Raw genomic sequence first — 21,850 nt, forward strand, 5'->3', positions numbered from 1 at the left:
TATGTCTTAGAATAATGTTAGGTATTTTTGATTCTGATTTGTCTATGCTGATTCTGATTTGTCTTCTTTTGCTGTCTGAATAAAAAATAGAACTGTGGAAGAAGGAAGTTGGATGATACACCAGGGAAGTTGGATTTCACCTGTGAAGGAGTGATACTTTTGTATTATCCAAGGCTGATTTGGATAGTTTTTGTTTCATAGTATAGTGGCAGGAAACACCTGGAAAATTAGTTGCAGAATTCTGTAGGTCCTGAAAGGAATTTCTTTCCAGATTGAATGGTCTGTTCCTTTTCTTATACCAAAAATCCAAAATATTTTCCTCAAAGTGTGTGTTACTCTGCTAAGAAAAAAAAAAATTACCTGTTTTGGATCCAGAACTTCTAATAAAGTGTGTAGGAACATTTTACTGTAGTATTTTCAAAGGATAGTTGAAAAATTAAGACAGCATTAACTTCGATCTAGAATAATCAAGTTTAGTACTTAAATGTCATATGAGATACAACCTGAAAGAGAAGGAACTTTGCTGTAACCTTGGTTGTCTGAATGAATTTATACTGTACCTATCTTATTTTTATTTTTTAAAGTTGTTGGATTGTCATTGCTTCAGATCTAAAAGATTTTTTCCTTAGGGTACTTGGAGTGTAATTTATTTTTTGTTGGAGTTTCATTTGAAAATATAATTCATTTTAAAATTTAAAATTTATTTTGAAAGGGCTTTATGAAGCCCTCAAACACCCTTTTTTCCTCCTTGATTTTTTTCTCCTTAACCTGAAGAATACAGCCAGTGAATTCATAGAGTTAATAACATGCAGTCTATTCATCAGAAAGAACATTCATCATTGTCCATGTTTACAGCATGTTTTGAGTCCAGGGTATTCTTGGAAAATAGGAATAACCACATCTATCTTTGATTGAGTTTTTAAGAACAAGTTGTATTTGCTCCATCCTTTATCACAAACTTTAGCTTCAGGAGTTAGAAAAAATACTTTCTACATAGATTATGAACATCTAAAAGTAGCAAGAATGGCAGACAAGAAGCTAGCTAGAATTAAATAACTGATTAAATGTAACACATTTCATTACAGATCTTTTTTTTACAGTTGTCTGAACTGATAAAATGGGGAATATAATTTCCTTTAAAATATTTTTAAGGATATGGAACAGAGTGCTGTTTGTATTATATCAGTGATAATGACAGAATACATGTGTGGAAAATGTAGAGTAGCAAGTTACAGAAACACAGAGCATTTAAAGAATGAGCAGCGCTCATGGACTTTGTGGAAAATACATTTGCGAAGTTCTGAGACTGTTGTGGTGGTAAATTCTCTGTCTCAGGGGAGCAAGAATAAAAACTTGGCCTCTTCTGCAAACTGTGGTTTTGCTCTAGCTCACCTCAGGAGAGGATGTGAGCAGGTCCCACTTGAGCAGGTCACTGCTGGCCATGCAGAGAAACAGAGCCATTGTGGCCTAGAACAGAATTGTGTCTGTGCTTCCTTGTGCAGCTGCTATCTGTAAAGTCATAGACAGGATAGGTTTGTTAGATACAAGTCGAGTGTTTTAGTGTACTAGCTAATACAGCTGAAGGATGGGTGAGCTTTTAAGTCAGAAAAAGGTAATGTACTTGAGAGTCTATGCTTTTTTTTTCAGCTCTGTCAGTTAACATAATTAAAGATGGTACCTTGCTTGATGTTGATCTTGCTTGCTGTAGACATTCACATCAGATGCTGCATGGTAAAGCAGGGAAGAGGAAGGAAAGGAAAAAAAGGGCCATGATATGAGGCTCAGTGTTTCTACAGACTTTGGCTGCAAGGAGGCCCTTGTAGTTTTCAGCTGCCCCAGGGAAGCACAGAGAGCAACACAGTGCGGTTGTGTCAGTGCAAGGAGAGGATTAGTGCCATGAGTAAGACAGGAAAAGAGGACATGTGCATTGTTCTACTTAGCAAACCTCATGTGAGGATATATTCAGCGTGACTGCAATTTCTTACAACAGGATGTGGTCATGTTAGATGCTCTGGTATCCTCTTCCATGTTAATTTGCAGTTCTTCAGTGAGCAATCTTGTTAACATGTACATTTTTATCATTCTTGGTTTGAGCTGGGACTAGTGTTTCTCTTATTCTTTTCTAGCCATCTGATGAAGATACTATCAGCTTTAATGTTCCGATGTCGGACATTGTGGAAGAAGATCATATTATAAAGGATGATTCAGGTCACCATGCTAACTCAAGAAAAGGTTGGAATGTAAAAAACATGGAAGTTAAATACAGGGAAATTCTGTTGTTGATTCCATGCCTGCCTGCTTTCCCAGAAGGCTTTGAGCATGCATATGCATTTGTGTAAAAATGAAAAAAAGTATGTTACTTAGAAAATCTTTACTATACTGAGTTGAGTCTGTCTAGTAATTTTTAACAGCAGTTCCAAAAAACTTGCTGCACTTTGTCTCAAGAATTAATAAGATCTGATTCTGCCTGGGGGAAGAAAAGTTAAGGTTGGTTTGAGCCGTGCTATCCTTCAGCTAATATCAATGTTCAGTAATTTAGCAAAGTGCAATAATGGAATCTATTTCTATAGCTGCACTTAGTGTATATATAAAGCTTTTTTAGTCAGTCAGCATCACGTCTGGAAATGAGTAAATTTCTTTGTATTTTGTGAGAGATTTAATTTTATCCAATTTTTAAAGTAACTTATGTTTTTCTAAATTACACTAATACTGGTAAACAATGGTTCTCCAAGTTCTGCACATACTAATGATAAATGGCAAGATGAAGTCAGCAAGCTGCATATGGAAACCACATGAATAGGAGATGGTGAATAGGAGATGGCATATCCTCAGTGTTACCCACTTTAATGAAGTTCCATGGAGAACTCATCAGAATTTGGTAGAGTATGAAGAGAGATAACAGGATTTTATCCTACAGTGTTTATTAGCAAACTGGAGAGGGTAAATCATAGCTTCATATCCTTGGAAATAGTATACATAGGGAAAAGATTGGGACAGGCTCTAAATAATTTTGCTGGGTGTTTGGTTTGTCACAGCACAGTAACTCTGAAATTGCATTCAATTGCAAGTCACTGCCTAAGACATCTGAATTTCTTAAAGCTCTGCACAGTTGTCCAGCTGTGTTCTTGTATTGCAACTGGCAAGACAGACTTGGTGTAGTTCAAAACTGGCTCCTCCAATGCCTGCTTTGGTGCTTCTGATATACAACTGTATATGCCCAGGGAGTGGATTTATTACAACTTAGAAATTGGCATCACTGTTTACAATGACAGGATCTTAACCTGTTTGGAATTTTTAATGTGAATTTAAACTTCATTTTTGAAATCATTCTTCTATATTTTTTTTTTCATTGCTGTTCCTAGTGGAATTCCATCAAGGATCTTCTCACATGTTTGTCAATGATAAGTCACAAGAAACAGGAAACCAGTTTGATGAACAGGATACTCTTACTACTGAATTTATGAGCTACATTAAGGCAAGTTTGTAACAATGTTAAGTAGGGAAAATATTTCTGCCACTTTGATAAGTGCAGAGTAAACAGGAATGATAAACAGCAGGTATTTTAATGAATAAGACATGCAGATAATATTAATTGCTTTAAAAATACAGAAAGCAAAAATAGGCAGGTAGGTTTAAAATTATTACAATTGATCTAGGGCAATTTGCCCAAAACTCTTTCTAGGATATGTGAGAGTTATCCTTTAACTATGTTTAAGACTTTAAGGAAAATGGCAGGTTTTTTCTGTGCTTGGCTTTATATTTTGAATTGAATGATTTATTGTGTTTGTTTCATTGCTAAGATGAGAGATGACTTTGCTAGCTGTGGTGGCTGAAGTTTTGAAGTAATGTTATGGTATTAAAATACATTTTCTCAATTTTTTAAACAGTATAGTAGCATTTGAGGGATCCTTAAAGACAAATTATATCAAATCACCTTCTAGAATAAGTGCTGCATTTTTGTTGTCTTATGTTATGTACCCTTGTTACAGGAAAACATCATGGTCTTTATTCCTGTAAGGTGAAGAGTGATGAAAAATAATGGCTTTACTCATTCTACTAGGGATTGTCACTGGGAAATGAGCCGTCATTGGAGAGTGTTAGAGAAGCTGGTGTACTCTTCAGTGTCACATACAGCAGAATTGGGTAGAATTTATTGGTAGAGGATGATGCAGCTGATGTGCCAAACACATGACACAGAAGAGGATAAGCCTCTGTTTTCTGCTGCATCTTCTCCAGAAGTATAAATACATATTCATTCAGAGAGCTTCTGTCTTTACTGGCAGCTGAACTACTTCAGTGCTCCTGCTTGTCTGAGATGAAAGAGTTGCAAAACACCGAGTGGAAGCATAAAAAAGATTCAGGTTTTCAAATAAGTAGCACGTCATGTTTATAGATGTGGGGGATCTAATTTGACTACATTGAACCCAAAATAACTGGCTGACTGATATGAATTCCTGGATGCAACTTTTTTCCAATTTGTTCTCTTTAAAAAAGAAATGATTCATGGTTGTCAAAACTGTAAAATATGAATCCTGTTAATAATTCTGCATGAAGTACATAATTGCCACTGTTTGTATGTTTGGAATTTCCTTGCTTTGTAAACAAATCTGGCTGCAGTAGGAGAGCAAGGAGAAGGAGAGCTGGGATCATGCTCAATTGGAGCATTGTTTCTATATGCCAGAAAGTCACAAATGGAATCTGGGACATAGAACAAGGAATTGTTATGCTGCTTGACTTTCTTTTCACAGTTAAGAGAGGGTAAGGGCTGTTGACCTCAATAAAATCTTCTGAATAGAAGATCTTGTAATCAGTATCTTAAAAGGGCGTAGAGTAAGGAATGGAGCAGAAGTGTTGGATTGCTTCAACCAGCCAACCTAAATTATTACATAAATTAGGTCACTGCTGAGTTGGAAAGCAAAATTTATCTGCCTACTTAATTGCAAAGTTCAGTTCTCATTATCACTTTTGTCTGCTTACAGAGCAGAGCAGCAGAGTGTGATGAATTACTGAGAATAGAAGAGGACACGCAATGGCAAGCAGACGAAATGTGAGTATTTTTTATGTATCTATTAATAATTAGCTATGTCTTTTAATTAGTTTGACCGGGACTGGTATGACTTTGCTGTTTAATAATTCTGCAGATTTGGAGGCAAGACAATAACAACCTTGCATTTTGTGTGTGCTCAGTGTTTTACATTTTATTGCTAAATAGAATGGATGTTATATTACAACTAATTAATTTGTATTCCCCAATAACTTTTTATCTATGTAGAATACAGTCTTTTTAATTAGGTACTTAGATATTTTGTTTATTAAAGGCATTGCTGAAAAGAGATAATCAAAACTTGAAAGATCTAAATGTAATGTACATTTAAAAATTAATTTAATTAGAAAACATATCTTATTCTTTTTCTTACTTGTCATAATTTTAACCTTGAAACAATCATTAGTTTATAGATATTAATTCCAGAGCAGAACAAATGAACATTAGTTTCTAAGTGCATAAGGAAAGGAAATTCAACATGACTGTAGTATGAAGCTGTCACTCATCAGAACAGTGTAGTCCTATATGGTATAAAAAAAGACCCAAACCTGAAGGGAGGAAAGAATAAATACTTTCTGAAAGAGCCTTATTGGCAGATCTAGTGGGAGGTTATATTTCTAATCTCCAAAAAGAATTATAAATGTTGAAAAGCAAAAGAAAGCAAGCTGGCCCTTATAAAAGCTCATTGTATTTACTATTCGGGCTGAAACAATACATGTTCCTTTAAGAGTCAGATATTGGTAAATAAATGTTCAGCTTTAGAAGCCATTCTGTTTAATTGAATGCTAAAAGTGTTACTTCATCACATTTATGTTATATTAGGCTGGGGGACTTTGTTAAGGACAAAGTGTTGGAGATTTTTTTTCAGAAGGAGCTCTTTCCATAAATTCAGCATATCCCAGTGTGCAGAGAGGCTGTTTTTCCCCCTATCGTGTTTGCTTGCCAGTTGGAAGGTGGACCTCTCACACTGAAATTCAGACTACCCTTGATAATTGCTGTTGTACCTTTTTTTTTTTTTTTGAATGTTTTTGTTTTCTGTTATAGAATAAATTTATCAGAAGAACAAACTATTGATATAGCAATGATAGAGCAACTAAGAGAAGCGGTAGATTTATTGCAAGATTCCAACAGGTATGCTTACAGTAGCTGATATATAGTAGTATAATAGTATAATGTAATATATTTTAACTTTTTTTGTGAATTACATTAGAGTTCTCTTTTAACTGAAACTGAAAGCTCTCTGGAGTTACCAAGTGCTTTGTTAGCATACCAGTGTGTGCAAGGTAGTTAAGAAGGAAACTCAAATTCTCTCTCGAGTATCTAGACAAGATTCCCAGTAAATTAAGAAGGGACAAAAGAAACCAGAGATGAGGACACCCCTTAACCATTCATCTCATGTACACTACTATGATTATCTGAAGTTTTGTCTAGGATTGTCACATTTCTTTTAGGGACTGTAAATTTTCGTTTTACTCATGCTTGGTATATATTGTTGGAATGAGAAGGGCTTCTGGCCCATTTCGTGCCAATTCAATGAGGCACATAAAGGAGGTGCCTGAATTAGTGGTGGAGTTTCTTTAGTTTTCTGAAATCCAAAGGAGGAATAGGCAAAGAAAGTTATTTAGATTTCCCCTGACTACAGAAGACAAGCTTTTATAGTTTAGATGTCCATTTTAAGTGGCCAAAGTCACATAGAATGGGTCTGGAATTGTGGCTAAACAAAAGAGTAAGTATTTAAAAGAAAGCAAGTGATAGCCCTGCTGGAAAAGTATGACAGTGGTGGTGCCTGTAGTTCTTTCTGTCTGGATGCTTGCTATTGCTTTTCTTAGTGTAATCACCTTCAGAAATTAAGTTCATTTCAAAACTCATTTTAATTCTTACTTCTATGAAGTAGCTGGTTTGCAGCTTCATTTCTCTGAAGATTAGAAACCTCCTTGTCACTTCAGCCTTAAGTATGCTTGGTTCTCTTTCCTCCCTTGATAGCTACTTGCTTTTGTGACTACACTGTTCTTTACTTTAAATGCCTATTTTGAACTGCTTTTTCACCTAGCAGACTTCTTTGCTTTTAGGACAGAAATTGATTCCTGATAGTATTTCTAAAGAGACAGCTGGTTTTATTTTGCATTACGTAAAGAACACTTGAATGTTTGAATCACACACTAAATACTTGAATCAAAAATATCTTTGCTTTAATAAAATGTAAAATTAGGAAATAAACAATTAGGAAATCTCTGTAGTTCCTTTAGCTTCCTAGTACCATTACTTCTGCATCTCATATGAGGCTTATTACTTTCTTGGAAGAGTGTTGTAGTTAAAAAAGGGAAGCGTTTGTTTTGGAAAAAACACCAGCAAAAATATTTTAGTTGTTAGCCTGATAAATTTTGTCATTTTGGTTTTTCTGTTTCCAGACATTGCCCTAATATTTCCTACATATTTAGATACTTCTATTAAATTAAGAAGGTCAATAAAATACAGAAAATCTGGTTTTTGTTTACACACAGATATACTTCCATTAGTAATACTACAGTAAATTTCAAAAATTACTTTTAGAAGTGGCTAATCATGTCATGTATGTCTGTATTTCTCTACTGTTGTTTTTGCAGCATGTTAGGGGGTTTGTGGCTGCACTTTCTTTTTCTAACCTTAAAATATGAGCATTTATATTTAATTTTCTGAGCACCATTTAGGCTTTTGATGTATGCCTCCTGTGTATTAGCATCCAGTTCTAAGCAGCAAGATACATTTGAGTACCCAGTACTTGTCAGATGATGCCGTAAACTTTCAGTCCTCTGAGCCATGGGTTCCTCATAATTTTTTTTAAAAATAATTTACTGGATTTAAAAATAATTTTTTTAAATAAATTACTGGATTTTATGACATTTCATTTTATACTTGCTTTGTATAAAGTGGTGTGAGAATTTATTTTTCTCATGCTCAAGAAGTTTTATGTCCAGAAAAGAATGTAAATGCTTTTGTTGCTTCTTATTTTAAGATGCACAGAACTTGTATTTGCTTTTAACTTAAATGTAGAGCATGTCAACAATTGTAACTTCTCCCAGTTTCCTTTGTGCGTCCATATAACTCTGGTGGCCGAGTCAAGGTAACCTCGTTGAAATAACAAACTCTGTCCAGGACCATCCTTATCTCACTCTGAAGGCCCTTTAGGAGAAAACACTGTAGGGGCTGGAGCAGTTGGTGATTCTGGTATGCTTAATGTGCACTGACTGGAATTCTTTCAAGCTGTTTTTCCTAGTGGGTGTGATTATTAAACTTGTTAAATGCTGGTCCAGTTACTGTTCTGCAGAACACTGTTTCCAGTGTTCTGCAGAATTTAAAATCTGTACACTCTATTACACATAGACAGCATTGCTTTTCTGGGAAGAGATTTCAAATTCAACCTTTTTCAATATTTTCGATGTTTGGATTGTATTTCTATGTTTGCTTTCCTATATTTCCTTTCTTTCATTTTCTGTTTCACTGCTTTATTTTCAACCAGTGTAAATTAAGTGGAAATATCTAGACAGGGCTGTGGCTTCCATTTGAAAACTGAGTTCTAGGGATTAGATACAGAAATCTGCAGGCTTCTAGATAACAACATGATAATAAACAGGTCCTTTTGTTTTGATACAAACCATTGCCGGTGGTGCTTTGCAAATGAAACCATGAATGATGCTTCAGAGTGAACTGAAGAATTGGGAGGCATTTCCAAAAGCTCTTAAGAGATGACACTGAACAGGTTAAAATGATAACTATAAAGTATTGCATGTATATATTTGTTTGAAATTAAATATTGAACATAATGGTTGCCAAAGTTATAGCCCGGTACAATGTTTTTATTTCAAACCTTGCAGATTAAGCATGGGTATTTCAGAGAGCAGTGCTGTGAATCTGTATCCTACAGAACCAGCAACAGTTTTAGAATTTCACGAGTCTACAGTAAAGAATGTTTATATACCTTCTTTAGAAAAAAAAAATTGTTAGATACATCATGTTCAAGTTGCTACACAATGAATTACATATTTGCCTTTGTCTTTATACATAGTGGTCAAATACAGATGGACATGTCTTCTCTTGGTCAGGTACGTTAAATGAGTGTATAATTACAAAATATTCTGGGGGGGAAAGACAGAAAATGAGCCCACACTTTCATCAGTTGGTAATCTGCCAAGTATGGAAGGTAAAAAGTAAGTATGCTGAAGGGCAAAGTTAATTCTTCTTTAACATATTTATGGAATTGTTGTGGGGTTTGTTTGTTTGTTTTTGTCTGTGTGTGTCTGCATATGTGAAGTTTTTCTGTGTTTATCTGTTACTTTTTCATTTTAGTTTCCCCACCTTGTCTCCCTGTATGTCAGTTCAGCTATGCATCATGATCTACAATTAGACTTCCCCCCCTCCCAGTCTTCACCTTTTGGTGTAGGAAAACAGTATATTCATTATAACCCCAAAATTGTAAAATAAGCCCAAAATTGTAAAATAAAAATGAGTGGTTTTCCAGAGTACTGTCACTATAGTTACAGAGAGTATAGTTAAAGTAAGGGGTTTGAGTTTTACAGTGTGATATATGTTGCTTATTATTTGTTCTGTATCCTGTCTGGTGAAATGATGTTTTTCATGAAGCAGTTGGTTTAGATTTACGTTATCCGCCTGTTAATGCTGGAACTGCACTTACATAGTATCTACTTGCTTTTCTGTCTGCTTTCCATCACAGTATTTGTAATAAATACTTCAAGGTAATGTTATGCCAAAAAATAAAAATTCTATTTCCAGTAGTACAGACAGAAGAGTTATTTATCTTACAGAGAGAAAATGCTGAAGAGGAACTGGAATTCCAGAGGAGGAGGGAGTTGATTATGGAGAAAGCAAACCCTGAAGCAAGAACTTGTGAGCAGGGTGAAAAATGGTCATTGAGCCAGGTATGGAAGTGTCCAGATGCAATAAATGTGGAAACGCTTGGAATGGATCATTGCATTCTGTCAATTTGTGTGTGGGGATAATGGCTTTAGGCCCAGTGTGGAGATTGGGTTTTTTTTTGCCTTAGCATGAATCTCAAGGTTTGACTGTAAATGAAAAATTGATTGAGACCCATCCTTTTGGAAAGAACTTACATAATAAATATATCCAATAAAAGCATAGTAGTTGCTGGGGTTCCATTCCCCTGGAAAAATGTTGTCTAAAAGTTAGATCTTCAAGAAAATGAAGTACCTGACTCCCTTTCTTCCCTTACCCCAAATATTCTTTTGTACTTACATAAGTTTCTAAGTTTATGTTAACAGCAGTTTTTTTTATTGTATTTAATATTGCAAACAGACTGTATATAGGTTGAGATGATAGTTTTTAAAGTTTCAAAAATTTTTTAAGATTTGTACATTGTAATGATCCAGAAATATAGAGCTACAAAAAAACCTTAAATAAGGAGATTGTGAGAACAAAATTACAGAAGATGCTGTCTATATTGGCAGTACCTTAATTGTCTGTTCTATCCAGAAATAGATTTTCTTTTTCTCCTTTCTCTTGATGCTTTTCAAATATTTGTATGTATAATCATCATAATATCAAATAGTGCTGTGATAAATCTCTGTGACTATTGGGACCTAATGTCCAAGTGCTCTCTTGTTTTGTCAATTTAAAAAAAATTGACCCTAGGGAAGTTCTTTTGGATTGAATTATAATTTACTTATGCCAGTTGTCTTTCCGCTGAGTTATGATCACTGCTGAATTAATGATTTTGTTTCATATTTATCAATGTGGTGTACATGTTTCCTATGTAACTGTAACAGAAGTTATAACAAAAGATATGTTGTAATTATAAAAGTAATTGTTTACAGAATACTTCTCTATTCAAATCTGTATTGAAAATCTATATTTGCAAATGAAACGTTCGTGATAGTTTAATCAAAAGAAATATGCTGTGTTTTAACCAACAAACATTCAAATCTTATAAGTGCACTTATAATCCCGTAGTATTGAAGCAAAAAAGTTAATGACAAATCTGTGTGAATCATTTCCACATGCTTTTTTAAAAAAAGTTCTTCAGCTAGCAATAGAAGTATTTATGATTCATGCAAATTATTCATTTCAGTGAAAAAAAATTAAGTATTAATGTGTATCTGACTACATATAGTAAAATTTCCCATTGCAATGTATCACTAATATAAGTTCTGAAATGGTTTTTTTGTCTTTTCTTCTTTTTTTTTAACTTTCCAAACATACAGAATGATCTAATTGTTTGGAACACAAGTGGGCAAACCTCTCACAGTGAGGTAAGATGTCATTTGTTTGTCTCTTATATGTTTTGTGTGAATGTTTCATAGACTAAATGAAACATGACCGAATTCCACAGAACATGAGGCTGAGATTTGCATCAGAAATGAATATGTGGTTTGCTTGGCATGTGGTTTAATCTTGTCATCTCAGAGATTTACTAGGGTACAAAAATATGCTTTCTGATCAGCTTGTTTGAGTTATGCAGTTTAGTATAAAACGTTTAACTTTTTTACATTTTCTCCATTCAGACACAATTTTTAATTTTTCTTTTTTTAACTCTCCCTTGTTCAACAAGATTTTCTATTGATTTCAGTGCAGTTTCTTTTTGCACAGTTGTGTCATGTCCTTGATTAGTTTTCAGAGAGGAATCTAATTTTATTGATCCTGTAGCTTTCTAGTGTAAATCTCATTGGAAGATCAAAAAGGCAAAAACCATCTGAAGCTCCTTATGGAGATTATTTACCTTCTTTTTCTTTTTTTTTCTTTTCTTTTTTTTTTTTTTTTGGTGCAGAAATAGGCCTTCTCTCTCTGTATTGCATTGAGCATAAGCATATTGCAAATTTGTGAGCACCCAGCCACCGTCCACCAGTCTTGGTGATGGGAATTCTGAAGTTCCCAGCCCCCAGTGGAATCCCATTATGGGATTTGTTCATAGGACTCTCTGTGTTGCCGTTGGTGGTATGATGCTGCTCCATTCTTCCTGCTGCAACTCATAGCCTAGTTCAGGGTCAGGGGAGATCCTGCTCTGAGGCATAAGCTTAATTTCCTCTTTTCTGTTTTTAATGCAGAAATTCGGTGTTGAATGGAAAACACCATGCGGAATAGTAATTAATTCTGTGAAAGAAACAAACGTATCTAAGGAAAAAACCATGCCTTTGCTTTGGTTTTTTAAATGTACTCTGCCACAAAATTTATGTTTGATGGAACCAAGTGATGGCATGGGAGAAAACTGATAAATAATTGAGCTTATTTATAACTAGGAGGAATATCTTGCTGTCTTTTGTCAGAAACTCATCTTTTCTAACAGAGAAATAGGGTGCAATAAAAAAGGGAGATTATCATAGGTTTGGGACTATATTGTGATCAGATTATGGGAATTGTTACAGCATGCAGTAGTGTTAACTTCTGCATTTTGCATGATCAGATATGCTGAGATATATTCTGTGTGTTATTCTAACTTTGATGTATGTTTTTGAATTACACAGAATAAGGATAAAAGTCCAACAATGTCTCCTACTACAAACACCACAATTCCTTTTGGCCTGAAGCCACGATCAGGTAATGTGGGAAACCAGTTTTTGTGTACTGGTTTGGGGTTTTTACATCTCTGTTATGATTAGATATCTCTATTTTCCCCCCTTAAGAAGTAAGCACAGTAACATTTTCCATACACTTAGAAGAAGCTAAGAACATTTAAAGTTCTAAGTTAAATCTAGTTTTGAATCAAGATTGAATTTGTAAGAAGTATTTATTTGGCACATTATATATGGATCAATTTTCATCCATTACTAGTAAATTGGATGTTTATAAAGTTATATGTATATTAAAAATGTGTTTGGATATAACTACACGTATTTTATATACATATACATATTTATCATCTGTGCTGACATACTATTTGAAATAAGAGTTTTTGCTTGATTGGCATGTGGTGATACAGTTTAGATTTTGTTCAATAATACATGTGTATAATTAGGTATTTTGGAAAACACTTGTGTTGCTTTGAAAATTTTTCACTTCATTGAGTCTGTCAGTAGTTAGGCTTGAGTAAAGATCAAGCATTATGGAAAGGTTACATCTTTACTTCAGCCAGCAACTGAGTTCAATGAATTTGCAATGCACTGTATCTGCATAACCACCAGTCTTTTAACAAGCAGCAGTTTATTTGAAAACAAACAAACTAAATTTAAAAATAAGTAACAACCAAAAACCTCCCAAACTTAGAGATGTATTTGAGGGCTTGGATAACAGCTTCCTTTAAAAACTGGATTAGCTACACTATTTAATTCAGTTTTTGTCTCCTCTGTGCGGAGGTAGTCAATATTAAGTCACGCCATATCACCTCTAATGAGTAGCTCTAGGTTTTCAATATGTTTCAGCATACTAAGACTGTGGTTCTGATTTCTCTCATCCACCACAAATGCTTTTAATCAAGTGATGGTAAACCTCTACAAGCTTGTAGTTTCCGTAGCAAAATACTTGGTAATAATGGCAGCAGTTTGTGAAACTGCTGGTGGAACATTGTGAAAATGTTTATGAAATTGTACCCATAGATTTAGTTGGATTTTGTCGTTCGCTTTGTTTTTTTTAAGTATTAGAAAACTGTTTTTATGAAGGAATATACTTTAAGTTTCTCATGTAGTTGTGATATATAGTTAGACAGATCTGTTCAGCTGCATTTCTTTGGTTGTTAGAATGTTAAACTTGGTCTGTCTTGTTCCTGATGATTTAGAAATGTTGATATTTCTACATAAATCTAAAATACAGGTTAAATGATGAGCAAATGGGTCCTTTCAGGATCTGTTGAAAATAAAACATTGAGTAATATTGCATAGTCCATTGGCAATATTGCAATATCACTGTCAGGAGAAAAAAGCAAAGGAGCCTGGGCCATGTTGCTGCTTTCACAGGATGTGGGCTGTGTTTGGGCCCACAGTGAAATCTGCTGGGGATTGGAAGTTGCTTTGTGGAAGAATATGCAAGACTGTGACTTCTTGTTCAGGTGTTAGTTTAACATGCGCCTTTGAATCTTGGCATACCGTGCCCAAGCTTCTTATGCTTCATGACTAGAATATGTCCAGGTGAAATAGCCTAGTGACTCTTTTTTTGAGAGAATTTCTAGAAAGATTGGATTGCAATGTTTGCAACAAAATCTCCTAAGTCACATGATTCAAGACCAGATGTGCACAAGTCCTACACTTCATCTCTTTTTTATATGCTGCAGCTGTGTATAGCCTCTTTGAATACCAAAGTCAGTTGGTTAGAACAGGCTGATTTTCTGCACTGTACTGATTAAAGATCATATATTCTAAAATCTTTGAGCATGCCAATACTGGAGTGTCTTTTGGTCACATTATGGTTGCGTTAAACTTGATAATGTGAATTTATTTTCTTTTCCATATGAGGTACTACAGGCACTAAGATAGACCAATTACTGCAGAGTTTCTCACCTGATCATATCTAGCTTCAGTCATTTTACTTTAAATTTATACCCTGTAAGATAGGGGAACTTGGCAATAGTAAATCTTTATGTCTAGTTTCAGATAAAAATACAGTATATTAGCTATGTAGCATCATGTTGCAAAATGAAACTTTGCACAGGCATAGTAAAGCTGCATATTGTTTCATCCTCTGCTGTTTTGCTAACGCATAAGAAATTCTTATAGATAGAAGTAGGAGAATACTGGCATGTTTCCGAAGCCTGCATGTTTTTCCTTTTAAGGCTGGTTTGTCTGGCAGGTCTGTAGTTTCTTCATTGTATTTCCTTTAAAACTTTGTGCAAGTTTTGTGTATTTGAACCATTCTACCACTGGCTGGAATTTTTACTTGTTAATTGTATACTGCTTTGTTGTCGTAGACCTGAGCTAGTGAAGAGGTCCAGCATTTCTGTGACCCAGGAAGGTTTTTCAGCTTAGTTTGTAGTGTATTTTAATAGGGTTTTTTATTTCAGTTCTTAATGGCCTTCAGGGAAATGTTAAAACTTACTGGAAATATAAGCTCTAATGAAGTTATAAAGTCCTAATGACTTCTAACTGTTTAACTTTGTAGAGCTTGCATTTGAATTAATTGGCTCTGTAAATCTCTTAAATCCAAGTGCAACATTAAAAGCACATTGAAGTGTTCTAACTAAAATGTGTCCACCGTGCTCTGTGGAAAAAATAGTGGCAAATTTTCAATGAAAATATATGCAACTGTATTTTTTCTGCAATTTGAGAGTTTATTTTCATCTATTTAAAATGAATGTTGCTTTCTATTTGATTTTCCATCTTCCTCATCATTTTATAATGGTTTATGTCTCTTGGAAAGGTGAAAGTAAACTGTTCTAGACTTGTGATAAAGATTCCAGTTTTTTGAAGTACACACACAAATATAAGTGCTTCCAGAGGATAAACCACAGTGGCTTAAACTTCTGTGCTAGTACATACTGATAAGTGTTCAGGACTGAAGGTCCTTTTATACTTTCATTTTTAAGCTAGGTAAAACATTGGGAAAATTCATATCTGATGGCTGACAGAAAGAACTCAAAGTACCCGAAGAAAATATTTTGAAAGGTAATGAATGTGTTTACATTTCTTGAAAGATTTTTTTCCAAGGGTCAGACGTTTACATTGAATGTAAAAAGGATTTTTTAATTTTTCAGATAATTTCCTTCTGTATTTTAAATATTTTCAGAGAGTATGGACTTTTCAAATTCACATTAATTTTGAAAACCTTAAAAAATTCCATTGAACAGAAACAATTTTCTTAGAGCTGTAGTTTTCCTCTTGGGAAGTGCATTAGCTCTCTGAAAAGGAATCACTCAAAATAGCAAATAAATTTGAATTCTCCCTCCTTCATCCATTAATTGATTAAAATGTTTAAAGTGGTGCTAATTGTTGAAATTGAGAGTTGCCAAAGTCTTATCTTTAATATGCCAGATCTCCAAGTCTGGCTTGAAGCAGACATTACAACAGCTTCTAATACATCTTGCAATCAAGAGTTGTTTTTCCTTTGTGTTGTGCCATTTCTAGGTCACTGTATTTCTTAGTTTCTGCTGAAAAAAGTGACAGCAACACAGACAAAAAAATTTCTATTGTCAGAGGCTGGAGCAAGCACTGACAAAGCTCAAAGTCACAAAACACTTTGTATTCTGAAGTGAGAAGTTGTTCACTTGCAACTGTTCACATAGCATGACATTACTTGTGAATCTAGTGCCTTCAGTTTGGGTGATTTGTAGAGAACTTGAAGCACAGTGTTAGTAACTATGCTGGGACATGCTTGTATTTCAAGTTAGTTGGAACATATAATGATCAATGAAAGGATTTTTCTCTCATTTGAGTGCTCATTACTGTCTTTCTATCTCTGGATATCTATTCATTCAAATTGTCTTCTTCCCTAACTGCATTATCTGTGTACTTTGAAAAATAATTGAGAATGCCAATTGCTATCAGAGTCAGACTGTTTAATTTTTGCCATAAATCTGTGAACTGTTACCCATTGTTGACTCAGAGCTAAAGTTGTGCTGACTCTGAAGTTCAGCTGGTGTCCCAATAGCCAGAAGCAGTGATCTGGCCTTGGGAAAGTCTAAAGAGAGAGAGCTGTGGAACTCTGAAAAGAAGTTTAAGGTGAAGTTTTATATGACACAACCTGAATTACTGTCATGTTAATACAGATTCCAAAATTGTGGGAAGGAGAAGTCCTACATTAATAAGTTGCTTCTGAATATTAGTTGGGATTGTTAGAAAAGAGAGACTTTCTGTGCTTACTGAAACTTTACTTTGGACTTTCTTCTAATATTTGAGTGGTTTTAGTTGCTTTTAAATCTACACAGCAATCTTGAATTTATGTGTGTGTATGGTTTAGCATTTAGAGCAGAGGTAATTTATAGTTTGGTTTGAGGAACGTGAATGTTGCTTATGTGTAGGATTCAGTAGATAAATGTGAAGATACATGTAGAAAAACAAGAAATAAGTGAATTTTTTTTTTGGTGGAAGTGATAAGGAACATTGTGATCAAATACAGAAAGAGTTCATTAAGGAGCAACATCACTGTGAAAGGCAGAAAAGACATTTAAATCTCTGTCAGAAAATAAGAAACCAGTGTGAAGCTTTGAAGGGATGGATGATATGCAGAAGAGATTCAGGAAGGAGATATTTTAAGGTTGTCAGTATCCAGTTCTGAAACACTGTAGAATGGAGGTTTGAGGAAAGCTTGAGCAGAAATCCTTGCCACAATTGAGACAAGAGACAGAAGTGCAGAGTAGATGTGGTGGGGAAGGAAAAAAAATTCTGCAGAAGGATCTGAGGATTAATAAGAGGTGGTGTTGTGACTAGTTAAAGGAGAGAAGGCAGAATGGATAGGGAGAACAGGAGCTGTATTGCTGCCCCAATTGAGTTCATGGGTGGTCATGAACTGTAGACATGATATGCTTTTACCGTCATGTGGTGAATAATCTGCAGACTGTTGCAGCTTCTGTGGAAATGTACAGTTTTGTGTACTTCGGGGACCCCAGTCAAATAATTAATGATGCTGTGTTTGTTAGAAGGCTGTCTGTGGTGCAAGTTTGCCAAAGCTTGTTGTGCAAACTCAGGATCAGCCTTTGGGGGTATTCTATGCCTATCCTTGTCTCTGGGAAGTCTCTCTTAAAGTTGTGGAGGAGCAGTACTTATATAATGTGGTGGACCCATTGTAGATTTGAAATTATTGCTTGGGGAATTAGCAAGAAAAAAAGGTAGTGCTTCATTGATTATTAAGTGAATTAAAATTAAAGGAAAACATCTGTGCTGCATGTACTTACTGAACATCCTTCAACAAAATGAGACGTGATATCCAAGTGATAATGTAGTTGCTACTTCCAAAATCAGCTGGGAAATTGTAATGTAATAATATTTTCATATGGATATGTAAATTTTCTTTGTGAGAACTGTTCTTATTACGTAGTTACACAAATAGATAAAAATCCTGATTCTGTGGTAGTTTTCCTTCTTGAAATTTCACAGCTGGTATATTTACGTCCTGACTCAGAGTAAAGGTTTTTATCAGGCTATAAAGTAAAATCTATGGGTACTTTTTCTTAAAACTTGGTTGTAACAAGTTGTGTGAAGTGCTATGGTTACAATGATCTTGCTAAGCTTGACAGCCTTAACTGCACATATGATGTATGATTTGCAAGTACTAACATTTGACTCTTCATTCTTTTTATTCTGCACCATCTTTCATTCTTTTCTCAAAATTTATGCATTTTATATTAATCACCTTTGAATTACATCTTTGCCATTACCATACAATCCTAATGCCATATATGAAATGCTGCTGCCCACTTTTATCCCCACTCCGGTCCTTATTATCACCATGGTTGGACTGGTTATCACTCCCCTCCAGCAGACCCATCCCTCAGTTTTCCTCCTATCTCCTTCAACACACTTACACAGGCACAAACATGGGACAACTTTAGCTACAGTATCCCATCTGAAGGAGACAGTGACAATGGTAGGTGTTCCATATATAATTTACTTTACTTGTTTTTGGAAATATGAGTATATGGTGAATGCCCCACATGGCTCAGGACAAAAGACAGTACTCTCCAGGGGATGTTTATGGGACTAAATTCCTCAGAGAATGCACTTTAATTTGCTCTGGAATACGTAGTGTTAAAAGTCAGAGTGAAGTTTCACTCTTTTCTGCTCTGGCAAAACAACTTTTCCCATGATATTAATTCCAATAACTATTTTCAGTGTGGGTTTATTTACTTGCTTCATTTTCAAGAGTTGTAAAAGTTGTACTCAAACAGCAGTTAATTTTGCTGCTCTCTCTTCTGCATTTTTTTATTTATTATTTTTTGAAAGTTAAGTAACTATTAAAATATCCTTCTTCCATCTGCATTTATTGGTGCAGGTGCATAGCTAGCATAGTAGAAGAATCCATAAAGAAACAAAGCTGAAACAATCAGCTAAGCAAAAATAGTGATTTCTGTCCAATAGGAACTGTTGTTAATAAGCTGTTCACAGAGAAGGTCAGGTACATTAGTGGACTTCCGTTACTGCTGCTTTTGTTTTGTTTTTCTCCAGGGTTTTGTTGTCAAAATACACTGAGGCACAGCACCAATATGCCAAGTGGGTCATGTGTTGCCAGTTGCTCTAAAGTGGAAAAGTGTTTAGATATTAAAAAGGTTGTGAAACTTTCAAAAGCATCAGATTGAAACCAAGACCACAAATATTGAATGATAAATGCAAACATTTAACTTATGGTTAAGGAAACTTTCCTGTCTGACTATTCAGGTGCCACTCTGGAAGTCACACTTGTACCACCCAAGACTTCAGGACTGAAACCTCTTCACAGGGGGCATTTAATTCTTAGTTCAGGTCTTTAGTTGAGAGAATTTCCTATTTGCCTCAGTGTTCTTGATTATAAAACCATAAAAGTTAGCATATGTAAGGAATCAGCTCCATAAGGAAAGTGAGTGTGGAATATAAGAATTCTGATACTGGTAACTTGAAAAAACTGAATTTAGTTCGTGATGGTCTGAAGCTAAGTTAACATTTCACTGATGAATAGTGTAACAGAGAAACCTAGAGGTGCTTCTTCTATCAGTGCAGAATTTGATCTGTGTTAGCCTATATTTTTTAGTGTTTTAATCTTCTGAATGAAAGGAGTGGCACAGGCTAGCTTGTGCATTTGGAACAGATAGAAGCCTCATGGATCTCAAATCTTAAGCCAAATACTTATGTTAGCATTTATTATCTTGGTGTGTTACAGCAGAAACTGCTTTTACAACTGCATATTTTTTTTATTGGGGCTGTTACATTTCTGTTACTTAAATTTAGACTGAATAAGTCAATCAAAGAGAAAAGTGACTATAGACTTTCAGCTTGACTTCAGCTCTGCCTGTCATAGTCCAACCTTCTTTTTGTCTGTTATATTTAGAGTCAGGTTGAATAATTTTGTGGTTTGCCTGAAGGATGACATTGTTACACTAAGTACTCAGTACACTGAATTCCTTGATGTACAATTAATAGTGCAGAAATGTGCATTGAAATTCAGTGCAGAAATGAAAATTTTTGCCAGGGAGTTTGTCCTTGACAGTGGTATGTTGAGTATGTTATTAACTATTACTCGTCTAACTTGTTGACACTTTTGCAAGATACTTTTTAAAAAACAATTTTGGAACAAATACTACTTAATAACATAGCTTGGATTCATGGAGAATTGATTCAAAAAGCAGAAACTGATTCTTTGAAAGAGTGAAAAATAGACATTCAGGTGTGTGTGAGGTATGGGCTCCCCTTGCAGGTGATTGTGTGTAATGCTGAGAAGCAAGCAACACTTAGGACTACCAAAACTTCCTCTATGGGAACACTTTTTAAGAAATTCAGTACATAACTAAAACTTTTATAGTTAATGCTTTAGAGTGTGGAGGTTTTTTTAATTCTGTTTTTTAATCAATTAAACTTATTTTATTGAAAAGCTTCTATATTTGTAGTTTCTCATTGCCTAAGATTAGCCTGCCTTTTTCTTGTGGTGGAATTGACAAAGTAATGCTAATACCTTGCTGTAAGTTATGTTTATAATCTGAAATTGGAAGGAACTAAATCTTGGAACTTTGACTTCACAAAGGCCTAAAAAAGGATAGCTGTGGCCAACTGAATGAAGACCATAATAATACTATAATTCTATGAAAATGGAACATAATTCTGTACTACTGGTTTTGTAAACAATTATTTGACATGTTGCTACTGCTAATAAAGCTACAGTGGCTTTTAAGTACCATTTAAACCATGGTTGTACTCTTCAAAAAGAATTTTTATCTAGGTATTTCTTCTGTGAGAGGCAGCAAAGCTGGATTATTAGACTTGTACAATGAACTAGAAAATGTTAGTAATTGCGGCTACTATTTTTAATTAATGCGATAGGAGATTTTTATTTCACCTCTTAAAACTTTAGAAACAGCCTCCAGTAAATTATTGCAGAGTTGCTAATGCAGAAATTTTAATACGGTACAGTTGTGGAGTTAATAGAAGTCCTTGATAAGGATTTCTGCTCTTGAAAAACTTAGGATTTTTTTTTTGTTTGGTTTTTTTGGTAGCCATCTTAAATGATACAATTTATAAATAACAATTTACGTCTTTTTCACCATATATCAGTGTTCTAACAGCCTCTGTGTTTTTGGGCATGAACAGTCATAGTCACATGTCACCTTTCTACAAAATGTTAGGAAGCATGGATCTGTTCATACACCCTACTTTGGATTTAGAATTCAATTCCAAATATTGAGTTTGCCTTCTACAAAGCAGAAGATTAAATATCAGTAAAACTGTGGGCCCTCTGCATCTGAAGGCATGGCTCTGCTACTTTCATGCATTGTGTGGCAGGTCAGCATGAAGAATGTTTTTATTTATGATGTGTGCACCTCTGTAGAGTCTTTTGAGTGGTGACACTGATGAAGATGTGTTCTCCACCTGGAGAAGGGATTTGAGCTGCAGTCACTCTCTGTAGTTCTCAGTCCTGCACATTCTCTACAGGATGCTCTCCTACTCTATCCCTGGGATTTCTGATGACATTACAAAGAACAGAGTTGACTAATATAGAACTGTAATAGCAGGTGTTCTATTTAAAAGCAGTTCTGTTTAACAAATAGCATTAATATGGCATTCCAGAAATTACTGATTTTACTGAAATTACAGCAAATTTCAGTTCACTGAGAAAAGTTAAATCAGGACTGTATGAGTCAAGTAGTGGAAGGAAGCAAGTTTGGTAACTGGCCATGGTTTATTCTGTCTTGATGCCCAAAATGAATAGCCTAAAGATATACAAGGAGTTTGTTGCTTTCAGCTGTTTATAGTAGCT

The 21,850-nt window shown here is 34.8% G+C and overlaps 1 protein-coding gene across 9 annotated transcripts in view; it reads left to right on the top strand.

Annotated features, from left to right (window-relative positions):
- The window catches only part of LRCH1 (leucine rich repeats and calponin homology domain containing 1), a 62,596-nt gene that overhangs the window by 14,799 nt on the left and 25,947 nt on the right, over window positions 1-21,850 (top strand). For 3 of the 9 annotated variants that reach the window (XR_004081696.1, XM_031056811.1, XM_031056807.1), the window contains exons 7-15: window positions 2,127-2,232; window positions 3,363-3,475; window positions 4,980-5,047; window positions 6,089-6,175; window positions 9,087-9,123; window positions 9,844-9,957; window positions 11,257-11,304; window positions 12,514-12,586; window positions 18,389-18,496. Coding sequence is in view for 8 of the 9 variants with exons in the window: in XM_031056811.1 (XP_030912671.1) it covers window positions 2,127-2,232; window positions 3,363-3,475; window positions 4,980-5,047; window positions 6,089-6,175; window positions 9,087-9,123; window positions 9,844-9,957; window positions 11,257-11,304; window positions 12,514-12,586; window positions 18,389-18,496 (754 nt within the window). In the remaining variant the exon portion in view is untranslated. The remainder of the gene's footprint in view (window positions 1-2,126; window positions 2,233-3,362; window positions 3,476-4,979; window positions 5,048-6,088; window positions 6,176-9,086; window positions 9,124-9,843; window positions 9,958-11,256; window positions 11,305-12,513; window positions 12,587-18,388; window positions 18,497-21,850) is intronic. The other 6 variants (XM_031056812.1, XM_031056809.1, XM_031056816.1 and 3 more) reach the window with 4 other exon arrangements.

The sequence above is a fragment of the Geospiza fortis genome, unplaced genomic scaffold, assembly GCF_000277835.1.
Source record: "Geospiza fortis unplaced genomic scaffold, GeoFor_1.0 scaffold194, whole genome shotgun sequence".
Taxonomy (NCBI): domain Eukaryota; kingdom Metazoa; phylum Chordata; class Aves; order Passeriformes; family Thraupidae; genus Geospiza; species Geospiza fortis.